This window comes from Microcaecilia unicolor, chromosome 3, assembly GCF_901765095.1.
Source record: "Microcaecilia unicolor chromosome 3, aMicUni1.1, whole genome shotgun sequence".
Classification (NCBI taxonomy): Eukaryota; Metazoa; Chordata; class Amphibia; order Gymnophiona; family Siphonopidae; genus Microcaecilia; species Microcaecilia unicolor.
Window position 1 is genome coordinate 209,212,182 of NC_044033.1, and position 15,775 is coordinate 209,227,956.

Below are 15,775 nucleotides of genomic sequence, written 5' to 3' on the forward strand. Positions count from 1 at the left end.
CATTGGCTTCCAGTACAATACAGGGCTAAATTTAAAACTCTATGTCTGATCTTCAAGGCCCTGAAAGGAAATGGCCTCGAGTATCTGAAGAACAGGATGATCCTCCACACACCGCCAAGAACACTAAGGTCCTCCCAAGGACTTTCACTAATTACACCCTCTCCAAAAGACATTACACGATGATACTCGCAAGCGAGCCTTCTCCGGAGTAGCCCCCACACTCTGGAATGAATTGCCTGAAAGGCTTAACACAAGACTACCTCTACTTCAGGAAGCAAATGAAAGCTTGGCTCTTCAACCAAGCCTTTAATGGAAGAAGTAACTAACTTGTTAGTCTCACTCACACACACAAGGATTGACTCGGGCTGCACATACTGCAGCGGGACATGTTTATCCACTCCTACCCTAGCTGAGATAATATTTAACCATCTCTCTGACCTCACTTGCAACTTTCTTCAAATCAATCACCTTACTTTCTAATTCTTCCTACTTTCTTACTCATCTATATGTTACAACTTTGCCTTACCCTTCACTACCAATTATAATGTTCTAGTACATATTGTGTTGTCATGGCAAGTAGTATACCATGCCATACTTTGTATTGTTGTTTGAACATTTTTACTGCTCATGTTTGATCTCTTACTGTACACCGCCTTGAGTGAATTCCTTCAAAAAGGCGGTAAATAAATCCTAATAAATAAATAAAAGGGGAAGTAAGTGGGTGTGAGTAAAATTATAGCCTTAGCAAGAGGGTGAGGGTAGTAACAGAGTAACTTTACCCATTATCTAACTATCAATTTAAGGGAATAAGCTGTATCATGTTCCAACATGTTCCATCAAATTCTATCATTTAACAGGAAATAGAATATTCTGGAAAGATGCATATTCATTAGGTAGGAAGGGTAATTAAAATTAAGATAATGAAGAAAGGAAGAAAAAGTATTTAAGAGGAAACAGAACCGAGGATGGAGAGCCTCAGTGTGTCTACTAGCAGGTGGACATATTGACAGCTCCCAGGGAAAACTCTGTTTTTATTTGCTACATATTATACTGTATTGGAAGTTTATTTGTTACTATTTCAATAATTACTGATTGGCTTCTTTGATAATTTGAATAAACATTTACTATGTCTAATACTTATTTAGTAGCCAGAGTTTTTCTTGCCTGGAATTCTGCCTGGGGGAGTAAAGATTTACTCGAGGGTCCCCCCCCCCCCCCTGGAGATCTCCAGAAGGCAACCCCTGTCTCTGAGGCACAGACAGGAATGCATAAACAACAAACTTTGTGGAACGTGAATAGCATCAAAGTAGTGAAAAAAAATTGCATAGTCCTGTTCTACTGACCCTATAGTAACACCAGACTTTCAAAACTCCAAACTTTCATACTCTCTGTCATTTGGGTCCCCACTTTTAGTATGGTTTATAGTTTATTAACACTTCCTATACGCCACAACCAACTAGTAGATCTCAGCGGACTACAGTGTAAAATAACCCACAGATCAGGAAATTAAAAAAAAACCAGAAAAGAACTACAAAATTCATAATACTGGAAAGGAGTAATCACTCCTACAGTATCTCACAAGCCAAAAGAAAAAGAAGAGCGAAGAAACAGAAAGAAAAAGGAACAAGCCACAGGGCAGAGTGGAAACAGCCAAGTTGGACTTAGTCCAAAAAGAAGGCATTTTTAAAGAGCCACAGGGTTTTTTTTACTAAGCCGCGGTAGCATTTTTAGCTCACGGTAGAAATCAGCTGGTGGTAAACGCCGAGACACCCGGTGAGCTAAAAATGCTACTGTGGCTTAGTAAAACACCCCCCAAGTCTTTAGCTTCCTCTTCAACATCAGCAAAATTCGCCCTTTCCTATCTGAGCAAACCACACGAACTCTCGTCCATGCTCTCATTACCTCTCGCCTTGACTACTGCAACCTACTCCTCACCGGCCTCCCAAGTAGCCATCTATCCCCCCTTCAATCCGTTCAGAACGCTGCCGCACGTCTTATATTCCGCCAGAACCGATATACTCACAGCACTCCTCTCCTCAAATCACTTCACTGGTTTCTGATCAGATACCGCATACAATTCAAGCTTCTCCTCCTTACCTACAAATGCACTCAGTCTGCGGCTCCTCACTACCTCTCTACCCTCATTTCCCCCTATGTCCCCGCCCGTAACCTCCGCTCACAGGACAAATCCCTCCTGTCAGTTCCCTTCTCCACCACTGCCAACTCCAGGCTCCGCTCATTCTGCCTTGCCTCACCCTTTGCCTGGAACAATCTTCCTCAACCCCTACGCCAAGCCCCCTCCCTACCCATTTTCAAATCTCTGCTTAAAACTCACCTCTTCAATGCTGCCTTCGGCACCTAACCTTTCGAGAAATTTAGTATGCCCTATCAGATTGACTCTACACTTGTCTTTAGATTGTAAGCTCCTTGAGCAGGGACTGTCCTTCCATGTTAAATTGTACAGCGCTGCGTAACCCTAGTAGCGCTTTAGAAATGTTAAGTAGTAGTAGTAGTAATGGTTGTTCAGTGGCAATAGAGAGAGGGAGGGAATTCCAAAGGAAAGGGGAAGCAAAATAGAAAGTGCAGTGCTGCTCATTTCCAGGACCAGCAAAATAGAAAATCAAGCTGCTCATTTCTAGGACTAAGAAGAACCGAGCGATAGCCATTTATTAATTCATTTAATACATTTATTATACCCCACATTTTCCCACTGTTGTAGGCTCAAAGTGGCTTACACAAAACTGTAGTAGGGCTACAGTACAAAAGTACAATTATACAGTATAACAGTAAGATTATAAACAGACTAGTAAAACAGGCCCGTTTCTGACAAATGAAAAAGGCGCTAGCAAGGTTTTCCTCGGAGTGTGTATGTTTTAGAGAGAGAGAAAGTGTGTGTGTGAGAGAGATGGAGTGTGTGAGACAGAGTATGTGTGTGTTTGTGTCAGAAAGAGAGAGAGAGAGAGAGACGTGTGTATGAGAGTGAGTGTGTGACAGAGAGATAGAGTGTGTGAGAGACAGAGAGAGTGAGTGTCTGAGTGGGGCTCCGAGTTCCAGGCCCCCCTCCCTCCCTCTCCAGCATGTTCCATGCCAGAGAGAAGCCTTGAAGCATTCGTGCGCTCTGTAAGGCTCTATCTCCTCAATTGATGACACATAGTTCCGGAACATTGCAGGAATGCTTCAAGGCTTCACTTTCTCGGCTTCAGAATGTTGGTGGTGCATTTTATTATATAGGATTGTTATCAGTTTAACACAAGATAGTAAAGAAAATATAAGGTATTAGTGTCCATGAATTATTTTAAACCATTTATAGAATGCTCAGCGGGTCACATATGTAGAATTAATAGAGGAAGGGGTAGCCTATTTGAGGGGCCATTTTACTAAGGCATGCAAGCGCCTACGTTTGTCCAACATGCGTCAAAATGGAACTACCACCCGGCTAGGCGGTAATTCCATTTTTGACACGCGTCCAAAACAGGCGGTAGAAAATATTTTCTATTTTCTACCGCCTGGCGCTTCCCCGGTGGTAGTCGGCAGTTTACACATGCTGACGCATACCGCCCGGATAGCGTGCGAGACCTTATCACTAAGTCAATGGGTGGCGGTAAGATCTCAGGCCAAAAATGGACGCGCACTGGTTTTAATTTTGTCGCATGTCCATTTTTGGACACAAACAAATGTTTTTCTCCCCCAGGCATGCTGAAAAATGGACCTGCACACGTCCAAAACACGCACCTACACCAGCGCAGGCCACTTTTCGGAGTACCTTAGTAAAAGGGCGCCTGAGTTATTTGATTTATTGATTTGATATACCATTTTAACAATTGGGACCGTGTTTACTAAGGTGCACTAACGTTTTTAGCACGTGCTAAAAATTAGCACATGTTAATGGTATAACCAGCAGGAGGTGTTGATGCTCCTCTACAAGTTATTGGTGAGGCCCCACTTGGAGTACTGTGTTCAGTTTTGGAGGCCGTATCTTGCTAAAGATGTAAAAAGACTGGAAGCAGTGGTGCAAAGAAAGGCTACAAAAATGGTATGGGATTTGCGTTGCAAACCGTACGAGGAGAGACTTGCTGACCTGAACATGTATACTTTGGAGGAAAGGAGAAACAGGGTTGATATGATACAGACGTTCAAACATTTGAAAGGTATTAATCTGCAAACGAACCTTTTCTGGAGACGGGAAGCTGGTAGAACTAGAGGACATGAATTGAGGTTGAAGGGGGGCAGACTCAGGAGTAGTCAGGAAGTACTTTTTAATGGAGAGGGTGGTGGATATGTGGAATTTCCTCCCGTGGGAGGTGGTGGAGATGAAAACGCTAATGGAATTCAAACATACGTGGGATAAACACAAAGGAATCCTGTTTACAAGGAATGGTTCCATGGAATCTTAGCGGAGATTGGGTGGCGACGCCGGTAATTGGGAAACAAAATGGGAGCTGGGCAGACTTCTACAGTCTATGCCCTGATCGTGACTGAATAGATAGGGATGGGCTGGAGTGAAAATTTTAAAGGGCTTCGACGTTAGCTTCACAATGTTTAGTAGAAGAACAGTGCTGGGCAGACTTCTACGATCTGTGCCCTGAAAATGGCAAGGACAAATCAAACTGGGGTGTACATATAAACTATCACATACCATGTAAAATGAGTTTATCTCATTGGGCAGACTAGATGGACTGTACAGGTCTTTATCGGCCATCATTTACTATGTTACTCTTTGGGGTTCTACATGGAATGTTGCTGGTAATTGGGATTCCAGAATCTTCAGAACTTTTAATAAAAGAACAGTACTGGGCAGACTTCTACAGTCTGTGCCCCGAGAATGGCAAGGACAAATCAAACTCAGGTATAAAGTATCACATACCATGTAAAATGAGTTTATCTTGTTGGGCAGACTGGATGGCACGTACAGGTCTTTATCTGCCATCATTTACTATGTTACTCTTTGGGGTTCTACATGGAATGCTGCTACTAATTGGGATTCCGGAATCTTGTAACTCTTTAGGATTCCAGAATCTTCAGAACTTTTAGTGCAAGAATAGTGCTGGGCAGACTTCTACGGTCCCTTCAGAACTATAAGTACAAGAATAGTGCTGGGCAGACTTCTACGGTCTGTGCCCTGAGAATGGCAAGGACAAATCAAACTCGGGTATAAAGTATCACATACCATGTAAAATGAGTTCATCTTGTTGGGCAGACTGGATGGACCGTACAGGTCTTTATCTGCCGTCATTTACTATGTTACTCTTTGGGGTTCTACATGGAATGTTGCTACTAATTGCGATTCCGGAATCTTGTAACTCTTTAGGATTCCAGAATCTTCAGAACATTTAGTACAAGAATAGTGCTGGGCAGACTTCTACGGTCTACGCCCTGATCATGACTGAATAGATAGGGATGGGCTTGAGTGTAAATTTAATTCTGTACCCTGAGAATGGCAAGGACAAATCAAACTCAGGTATAAAATATCACATACCATGTAAAATGAGTTTATCTTGTTGGGCAGACTGGATGGACCTTAAAGGTCTTTATCTGCCATCATTTACTATGTTACTATATGTTACTACGTTATTATGTAATGCTAGAGACACCTATATAATCCTATGGGTGTCTCTAGTGTTAGTGAGTGGAGGAGTGGCGTAGTGGTTAGGGTGGTGGACTTTGGTCCTGGGAAACTGTGGAACTGAGTTCAATTCCCACTTCAGGCACAGGCAGCTCCTTGTGACTCTGGGCAAGTCACTTAACCCTCCATTGCCTCATGTAAGCTGCATTGAGCCTGCCATGAGTGGGAAAGTGCGGGGTACAAAAATAAAAAAAATAATTTTTAGCACACGCTAAAAACATTAGTGCGGCTTAGTAAACAGGGGCCCTTAGAATTAAAGTGGTTTAGAACTGAAAAAAAATACAATTTAGATACACAGTGCATCTTTTGATTAAAAAAAAAACAGTCAAAAGCATATGTTGACATATCATCAAAATATTACAGACTCAAAGATCTTTAAAGGCATTTTCAAAAATCCAAGTTTTCAAAATTTTACAGAATCCAAAACAACCGGATAACAACATCTAACAACTTCTACAAAGGCAAGAGAGTGTAGGCAAAAAGCAGAGATGGTAGAGGCCTTTTAAAAACTAACTTGCCTTTCACTGACAGCTTTAGCTATGCGTCACCCCCTCAGCACCATCATGCCACCACTCCCACTCCCAACCCCAGACCTCCAATGACAACCATACCTGGACTTGCATTCTCGTTCTCCTTTTGAACCTCAAGTCTCCCAGATCCCTGAACTTGTGATTGAGGCTCCCAACAATGAGTCAAAGTGGTTCCTGTTGGGGGGGGGAGGGGGTGGAGAGGCCCGTAGGGTTACCATATGGCTCCAGAAAAAGGAAGACAGATTGAGCCAGTCTGGGTTTTACTTCCATTGCATTCAATGGAAGCAAAACCCGGACCGGATGAATGTGTCCTCCTTTTTCTGGAGCCATATGGTAACCCTGGGAGAGGGGGAAGGTGACAAGTTGCATCTATTCCCCTCTCCCCCCCCCCCCCCCCAGAATTTTTCTGCCTCAGTCCAAGTGCATCTATGCAGAAATCCAGGCCTGTTGTCTTTGATGAGAGTAGAGGTTCCAAGAGGCAGTGCATTGAATACAGATTCGCCCAACAGGGTTGATTCAGTCCTGAGTTTACCCCATTGCATGCAGGCCGAGAGTTGTAGTTTTGCTTTTCTTGGGGAACTGAATTGGGCTATCAGAACTACAAGTCCATGAATGCAATGGGGTAAACCCAGGAGTGGATAACTTCTTTTGGGTGAATCTGGAGCCAGCTGGTAACTCTAGTTAAATGTTAAAGTCTGTAAGGGGGGGGGGGGGGAATCCTTTACATAAAATGTTGAAGTTTATACAGTTTACATTTGACTGCAGTATTGTGGTAGTAAGTTACAATGCCTGGAACTGATATTGTTTAGATTTTATTGCCCAAGTATATGAGCAACGTGACGAATATTGTATGTTGTTTTATTAGATTACTGAATAAAGACTTCTTACAAATTAAAAAAAAATGTTAAAGTCTGACCTGGGCTGAACCACTACACAACAAAGGATTTGGGCTTCAGGCGAGCTGAAGGACAGGGAGGAATTTTGCTTAGTGACAAAATAGCAACAGATTTCTGAGTGAGGTAGGTTAACAAAGAGAAAGAGGCCAAAAGGGAACCAGAGAACAAAAGAGCATAAATATCTGAACAACCAAATGGAGGAGGAGAATGTGCTTGGACAAACATAGACCCAGAAATGCAGAAGAATAATGGCCAGTCGGTGAAAGAGGCTAAATACCTCTTTAAATATACCAGGGAGAGGCAGGAGAAAGAGGCAAAGATAAAAGGAGGAAGTGGTTTTATTCAGCAGGAAACAGAAATCATAATCAAGATTTTACTGTTTGTTGTTGGCAGAAAGGATTGCTGCAGATCCCCCTCCAGAGAAGGAAGTACCTGATCAGGCAGTGTGGGACACTCCAGAATATCGAAAGGCCACAGGAAAGTGCCAAACGTGCCCTCATGGCTTTGATAGCCTTTGTGGATACAGATGTATTAGAAAAGTAACAGAGAATTGCAAAATTATAAAGTGGATGTTACAACTCCCCTGTGAGGAAAGGCTAAAGAGGCTAGGGCTCTTCTGCTTTGCGGGGAGATACGATAGAGGTCTATAAGATACTGAGTGGAAATGGGTAGAAGTGAATCGCTTGTTTATTCTTTCCAAAAACACAAGGACTAGGAGGGCATGCAATGAAGCTACTACGTAGTAAATTTAAAATGCATCAGAGAAAATATTTCTTCACTGAACATATAATTAAACTCTGGAATTTACTACCAGAGAATGTGATAAAAGTAGTTAGCTTAGCAGGGTTTAAAAAGGTTTGGACAACTTCTTATAATAAAAGCCCATAAACCATTATTAAAATGGACTTGTGAGAGCCAAGGACAGTGGACATCATCCCACACCACAGTGCTCAGAAGGAGGAGATAGAGAACCACAGACCTCTCTTCAAGATCAGTAATGGATAATGCTCTGGAAATGCTACTGAAGAAGAGAAAGTGCCAGACCTCAAAATTATCAGACTACAGTTTCTCAAAGGGAAGATCCTGTCAGACAAACCTGACAGAGTGATTGAAGTGGCGTGTTGCAGGAGGCCAAAACATGCCTTCTTTGAAGTAACAGGAGGAACTATCTGGGTCCCTGCTCTGGAGTACTGCCAGACAAAAGTAACGAAGGGTGAACTAGCCAGGGAAACACTGGTAGCAGATGATTGTTGCCACATCCGAGTAAGTGAAACTGATGTTTCAGCCATCGTACTGTGGCTTCCTTCTGGGTATGCTGCAGAGGCATAGTAGCCAGACCTTGACTTGGGGGGGGGGGGGGGGGGGGGGGGTCCTGAGCCCAAAGTGTGGGGGAGGCACATTATGTTCCACCTCCCCACTGCTCTCCGCCTCTCCGCAACCCGACATACCTGGGCTGACGAGTGTCCCCATGCCCCGCCAACAGTAAGCCTTCCTGTGGTGATACTCGGAGCCATGCTGTCTGCCCTGCTTTCCCGTCCTGGCATGCATGCTCGGTTTTGGTGAAATTGAGCATGCATGAAGCTCGCTCATGCTCGGTTTCACTAAAAATGAGAATGTGCCCGGGGGAGGGGGGAAAGCAGGGCAGGCAGCGCAGTGGCAAGTATCGCCACAGGAAAGCTTCTGCTGGTGGGGCTTGGGGGCCCCTACCAGTCAAACTAGCAGACCTTGGGGACCCCAAACCCAAATTTGGGGAGTCCCAGGACTCCCGTGGCTACTCTACTGATTGGCACTACATCAAGCCTTTGAAAATAAATAAATAAATGCTTGGGTAGTACGCGGAAATCTTGTCAGACCCAGGACCCAGAGCTGAGTTTTCCATTCAGGAGGAGACTTTTTAGCTGGTCCTGGTTTTAAACTTACATCCCAAAGCAGTGTGGGATTTGTAGTCCATGATTCAGTGCTACAGAATCTTGATCAAGGATCATTATCACCTATAATCTTTGACTGTCCTATTATTTAATAATTCTGAAAAGCAGTTTGGTCTCTTATACAGAAAATATTAAACTCCCTATCACACTGTCTGTAGTAATTTTGAAATCTGATCTTCCATTTATAACTATTCCCGCCTCTCTTAAACTCTTGGTAGATATTCTTAAGTATAGAAGTGTTGCCAAACTGGGACAGACCGAAGGCCCATCAAGTCCAGTATCCTGTTTCCAACAGTGGCCAATCCAGGTCACAAGTACCTGGCAAGATCCCCAAACAGTACAATACATTTCATGCTGCTTATCCCAGAAATAAGCAGTGGATTTTCCCAAGTCCATTTTAATAATGGCTTATGGACTTTTCTTTTAGGAAGCTAGCCAAACCTTTTTTAAACCCCGCTAAGCTAACTGCTTTTACCACATTCTCTGCAACAAATTTCTTTCAAGTGCTATTCAAATAATTCTGAAATCTTGGAAAAGCTCTACTACCATACATGACATATTATGTTGGCATAATGTATGTCAAATATATAAATTCAAACTGAAGATTGCAGACAAAATTAACTCATATTCAAGAACCAAACAACTTTGGCTTCCTGTGTGTAGAGGACTATTTAACTTCCACCCACTGAGAGACATGATATCTTGTGTAATTTCCTTATGTAACTGATCTCAATTTTTCTTTCTCCGGTATTGTTTGCTTGTTTGTTGTACAACTATTATTGCATTTTATAGGTGTTTCTTTGTTTAAAGCTATACTTTATTTTGCCACTTTATAAAACATTCAATAACATATTTGAACAACAAAAAATCAGGGCTGTAGGTCCCATAATGCACCAGGATGAGGTTGGCAGAAATCCAGAACTGGCCAAAAAAGTCTCCCTCCTAGAATGGGTAACTTGGCAGGTCTGTATCTGAATGTGAACAAGCAACAGACACAAAAGCTGCGTACAACCTTCAGTTCATGCTCCTAGGTCTGCTGAATGGACATTGGTTTAACTTTGACCAAAGTTAATTGTAGGAAAACACATGGCATAAACAAACACACGTTCAAATATTTGAAAGGTATTAATCCGCAAATGAACCTTTTCCGGAGATGGGAAGGCGGCAGAACGAGAGGGCATGAAATGAGATTGAAGGGGGGCAAACTTAAGAAAAATGTCAGGAAGTATTTTTTCACGGAGAGGGTGGTGGATGCTTGGAATGCCCTCCCGCGGGAGGTGGTGGAGAGGAAAACGGTAACGGAATTCAAACATGCGTGGGATAAACATAAAGGAATCCTGTTCAGAAGGAAGGGATCCTCAGGAGCTTAGCCTTGAATGGGTGGCAGAGACGGTTGGGAGGCGGGGCTAGTGCTGGGCAGACTTATACGGTCTGTGCCAGGGCTGGTGGTTGGGAGGCGGGGATAGTGCTGGGTACACTTATACGGTCTGTGCCAGAGCCGGTGGTGGGAGGCGGGGCTGGTGGTTAGGAGGCGGGGATAGTACTGGGCGGACTTATACGGTCTGTGCCCTGAAAAAGACAGGTACAAATCAAGGTAAGGTATACACAAAAAACTAGCACATATGAGTTTATCTTGTTGGGCAGACTGGATGGACCGTGAAGGTCTTTTTCTGCCGTCATCTACTATGTTACTATGTTACATATACACAAGCAAAAGAAAATACACAAACACACTCAGGAGACACAGAGACTGGCATGAACACATTAAATAACATACACACATGCCCATGGTTCATTCCTGTCATGGAGAAATTGCCCCCAAGACCGACCATAGTTTCTCAGTTCCAGGAGGGAAACCTTTTGGCCAGTTCTGGTTTTGAACTTCCATCCAAATGGATTGTGGCATTTGTAGTCAGCACGGAGGATCCCATAATGCATCTAGATTGGGGTTGTCAGACATCCAGGACTGGTCTAAAGTCTCCTTCCTGGAACTGGGTTACTTGGCAGCTCAACACACTTACACACAAGCTCGCAATGGGACTGTGACCTGCCTTCAGGTAATTATTCACCCGAAAAGGTTGATCCAGTCGGGTTTATCCCACCGCATGCAGGAAGCGTAACTGGGAAGATGGAACTTCAAGTCCCTACATGCAGTGGGGTAAACCCAAGACTGGGTCAACTCTCTCCAAATTTAGAGCCAGTTGAAAACTCATTCTTTTTCTCTCTCTAAGACATCAGGTTTACTTTTTATTGTCAGACTCTTCTAAACCCCTTTTAATACAGCAGAGCTGCCAAGTTACCCATTCCAGAAAGGAGACTTTTTTTGGCCAGTCCTGGTTTTAAACTTACATCCCAAAGCAGTGTAGTATTTGTAGTCCATGATTCTATCCATTGAAATAAGTGCTGCAGGTCCCATGATGCCGAGGTTGACAGAAATCCGGGACTGGCCAATATGCTCCCTCTTGGAATGGATAACTTGGCAGCTCTGATACAGAGGCATTTTTCTTCTAAAGCATTCTACAGCTTTTGGCCAAATTCCCCTGGAACAGGTTCCAGTAAACCATTTCTTATCAAGGCAGAAAAAGTTGAAAGGATGTAAGCACTGAAGAGATTGCACAAGCCCTGAGCACCCTCCTCTTCCTCCCCTCAGCCGTCCCCTTTACCACAGGGCTGGACTTCACACCCCTGTCCTCTTTAATACCTCCCAGTCCCAGATGCAATGCAGAGCTGAGATCCGGACCCCACTGCTGAAGTGGAAGAAGAGGGCACCTCCAAAGATGAAGTTTTTTCCAGTTTGCATCTCACTTCTGGTTCTCTATTCAACCCAGCAGGCTGGTAAGTGAGAGCAGTTTTTAAATCCCTACAGACTAGCCATGCGGGGGACTGGAATGGGCAGACAGAGAAACAGGGAACAGTCTATCTCGCTTGTGTCAGTTGTGCTCTGACAGGTCTTCCCCCATCCTACTATTATCATTTCTAAAGCACTACTAGGTGTACGCATAAGGTTGCCTGATAGCGTTGATCCAGTCCTGTGTTTACTCCCTTGCATGATGGGACTTGTAGTCTTGCTTTATTACTACTTTATCATTTCTATAGCGCTACTAGACATACGCAGCGCTGTACACTTAAACATGAAGAGACAGCCCCTGTTTGATAGATGTTACAATCTAATCAGGACAAACAGGACAAATAAGGGATAAGGACAATGAGTAGCAAGATTCCATACAGAATCCCAAAGAGTAGCAACATTCCGTGCAGAATCCCAAAGAGTAGAAACATTCTGGAATCCCAAAGAGTAGCAACATTCAATGCAGAATCCCAAAGATTAGCAAGATTCCGGAATCCCATGTGCAGAATCCCAAAGACTTAGTAGTCTGCGTACATCTAATAGTGCTATAGAAATGATAAGTAGTAGTAGTAGTACTACTACTACTTATCATTTCTTTAGCACTATTAGATGTACGCAGCACATGAAGAGACAGCCCCTGCTTGATAGATGTTACAATCTAATCAGGACAGACAAACAGGACACATAAGGGATAAGGACAAAGAGTAGCAAGATTCCGTGCGGAATCTCAAAGAGTAGCAAGATTCCGGAATTCCAAAGACTACTACTACTACTTATCATTTCTATAGCGCTATTAGATGTATGCAGCACTGTACACTGAACATGTAAGAGACAATCCCAGCTCGACAGAGCTTACAATTTAATCAGGACAAACAGGACAAATAAGGGATAAGGGAATTACTAAGGTGGGGATGATAAAGCATACATGGATACTGTACAAGTGAATAGGGGTTAGGAGTTAAAAGCAGCATCAAAAAGGTGGGCTTTTAACCTAGATTTGAAGACGGCCAGAGATGGAGCTTGACATACTGACTCATACTGAAGCTAGTTGGCAACTCTATATATGCAATGCTGTACAGACACATATAAGAGACAGTCCTTGCTCAATAGAACTTACAAACTAGTAGAGACATTCTGGATCTCTTTCCTCCATCTGCCATTAAGGGGTCTCGGGGGAGGGGGGAGGGGCAATTTTTGAAATGGTCAGGATGGTTTGTATGCCACTGGGGACCTGCAAACTATTTTGCACAGGGCAATGCTACGTATTTCCCTCTGAATATGTGGGTCAGACCACTTTGTATTTGTTTTCCTGAAAGTGCAAAGTTCACAAAAAACATAAGGGGATTCGGAAATGAAATGTTCATAAAACCCTTTCCCCTCCCTAATCCCGTCCCTGGACCCGCCCCTTTTCCCCACTGCACAACGTAGCTACAGGAGATCTGGGAAGTGCAAGTTTGAGCTTAGGCAGTTGACTTGGGTAACTCGCATCTCTGTACCCTGCACGCTTGACTTTGCCACTGTTTGGATTTGCATGGAAGTGGTGCATATCGTGCATTGTGGATATCCTGAAAAACCTGACTTGTTGGGTGTGTCTCGAGACTGGGTTAAGAACTGCTGTTCTAGAGCTCACCCTGGTCTCTCTGTATATGTCTAATAGAGAAAGGCCACCATTTTGGTGACCCTTCCTTGAATGCCTCCACCCAGTCAATGTCCTTCCATAGCTATGGTCTCCAGCACGTCACACTGTTCTCAAAGTGGGATTCTCACTAATATCGCTTCTCTTTTCGTAGTAATACCTCGTTTCATGAGTCCAAGTGGACCATTAGCTTTATCAACTGCTTTGTCCAGGGTAGGTGTTGGGAAGGGGCATGCAAACAAGGCAGTTGCCCTGGGCCCCCATATTACAGGGCCATCTTCCTTCATTTTCTCTGTTCTAAATGTGAAGGAAATACAGCCCACTTCCAAATTTCTGACCTGGCTTTGTCACACTGGGATCATCGGCGATGATAACCCTTGGGTCTCTTTCCTCTGATGATTGCTAGTTTCTGGTCTCTGAAGGGTTCTTGGAGTTTTGCATCCCAAATGAATTGTTTTACATTTTGTTTTGATTAACTGTAGGTGCCACATTGCTGAGCATTTTTCTAGCTTTTATAAAGTCACCAATTGTTTCGTCTATACCTTCTGGCTTGTCACATTGTCACACAATTTCCTAACGGGCACACTATCCTCTATACCCTTCCTCAAATTCACGTGAAGAAGTCTGGGTCTAACACTGGTCCCTGTGGCAACCTGCTGGTCACTTGTCATTCACCAGAGGGGATCCTACTGACTGTCATTCCCAAAGTCCCGTTGCGCAATCAACTTCTCACCTTATTTACCATTTGAGTTCCAAAAGTCTTACTGAACTTCAGACAGATCACATCTCTTGCATCCCTTGATCACTCCAGCAAAGAAATCAATCAAGCTTTTGCAACCCACTGGTTTTATCCATTAGCAGTGCTTCCATTACCTTACCCAACACTGAGGTTAAACTACCAGGTCTGTAATTTTTCACTTCTACCTCGTTTCTTCCCATTTTGTTTTAGACTAACAGTACTACAGCTGCTCTTCTCCTATTCTCATAAGATGTAAGCTGAACAAAGCTGGGAGAGATCAAATCTGCACCCCCCCCCCCCATAGTATTCTGAGAGGTGGACCATCAGGACCTGGAGCTTTGTCTACTTTCTTTTTTTTTTTAATTTTAGTTTGTTTTCAACCTCATTAATGCCAAGTTACAAACTGTATTCCACATCAAACAAGAGTCAACAATTCTTGTCTAACAAGGAAAACACCTCCCATCCCCTTTCCTCCATCCCCCACCCAATCTCACATATTACTGATTGATAAATCCTAATGTAATATCTCCAGGAAGGTTATTAGAGCTGCCCAAACCTTTTTGACTTTATTCTCATTTATCTCATCCACCTTACTGGAGCTTCCTTTTGAGGATGCTGCCTCTTGCTGGGACAACACACTCAGACCAAGTTTCTCCTGGTCCTCTCCTATTACAGCTTCCACTTCCACTAACACCCGCCCCCCAAGGGCTAGAACCCGTCTCTCCCCTCCCCCCAGGTTTCATAGTGGATTTTCTTTTATGCTCAAAGGACAAGTTCATAGGGCAGAGAGTCATTGAATGGCGTTACCACAACGCAGATTCTCATCAGGTATTTAAGACGGCCTCTTCCCATTATAACCGGGAAATTCAACTACCCAAATGTAATTATTACCTTACACTCCTTAGATTCTCCAAGAGCCCTGCTAGGGACCTGTTTCAATCAGTTGCTCGTCTCACTGAGTGTTGTCCATCTTACTCTTCTGATCTATCTTTATTCCCTTCTACTGATGCACTTAGTAATTATTTCTCAGACAAAATAACTTGACTTCAGAACACCTTTGGCTGATAATATATTCTTTGGAACCTTCTGTTTCCTTCATGCCACTGGACACGTCCACACTAAGTGCTGCACGAGACTTGTTCAAATGACTATATCTCACTTTTCTTTCAACTTAGACCCATTTCCCTCTAGTTCGTTAAAACATGGTCTGTCTCCTTTACTTCTTTACCTGGTTTCGACTAGTCCACTGGTGTTGTTCCTTCCTCTTGGGAAAAAAACCCATTGTTACACCCCTCTTGAAGAATCTGTCTAGCAATCCTCTTGTTCCTTCTCATTATAGATCCATCTCCAATCTTAGTATGGTCTCCAAGATCACTGAGAAACCTGTATTCAAGCAGCTCCTGTCCTTTGTCAATGATCTATCAATTCTTCACCCTAGGCAAATCAGATTCCAATCCAATCATAGTACTGAAACTACCATCACATGTCTTTAAGCGAACTCCATTCTATTCTGGATAAAGGAAATGTGGCACTTTTGGTCTCTCTTGATCTTTTGGCAGCTTTTGATTTGGTCAA

The 15,775-nt window shown here is 43.4% G+C and overlaps 1 protein-coding gene across 3 annotated transcripts in view; it reads left to right on the forward strand.

The window, feature by feature from the left end:
* The first annotated feature begins 8,250 nt into the window (after positions 1 to 8,250).
* The window catches only part of CFB (complement factor B), a 74,816-nt gene continuing 67,291 nt past the window's right edge, over positions 8,251 to 15,775 (forward strand). Inside the window, exons 1-2 of one of the 3 annotated variants that reach the window (XM_030197322.1) lie at positions 8,251 to 8,312; positions 11,686 to 11,812. In XM_030197322.1, the coding sequence (XP_030053182.1) occupies positions 11,692 to 11,812 (121 nt within the window). In that variant the 5' untranslated portion in view covers positions 8,251 to 8,312; positions 11,686 to 11,691. Of the gene's footprint in view, positions 8,313 to 10,982; positions 11,035 to 11,627; positions 11,813 to 15,775 lie in introns of those variants that run through there. The other 2 variants (XM_030197321.1, XM_030197323.1) reach the window with 2 other exon arrangements.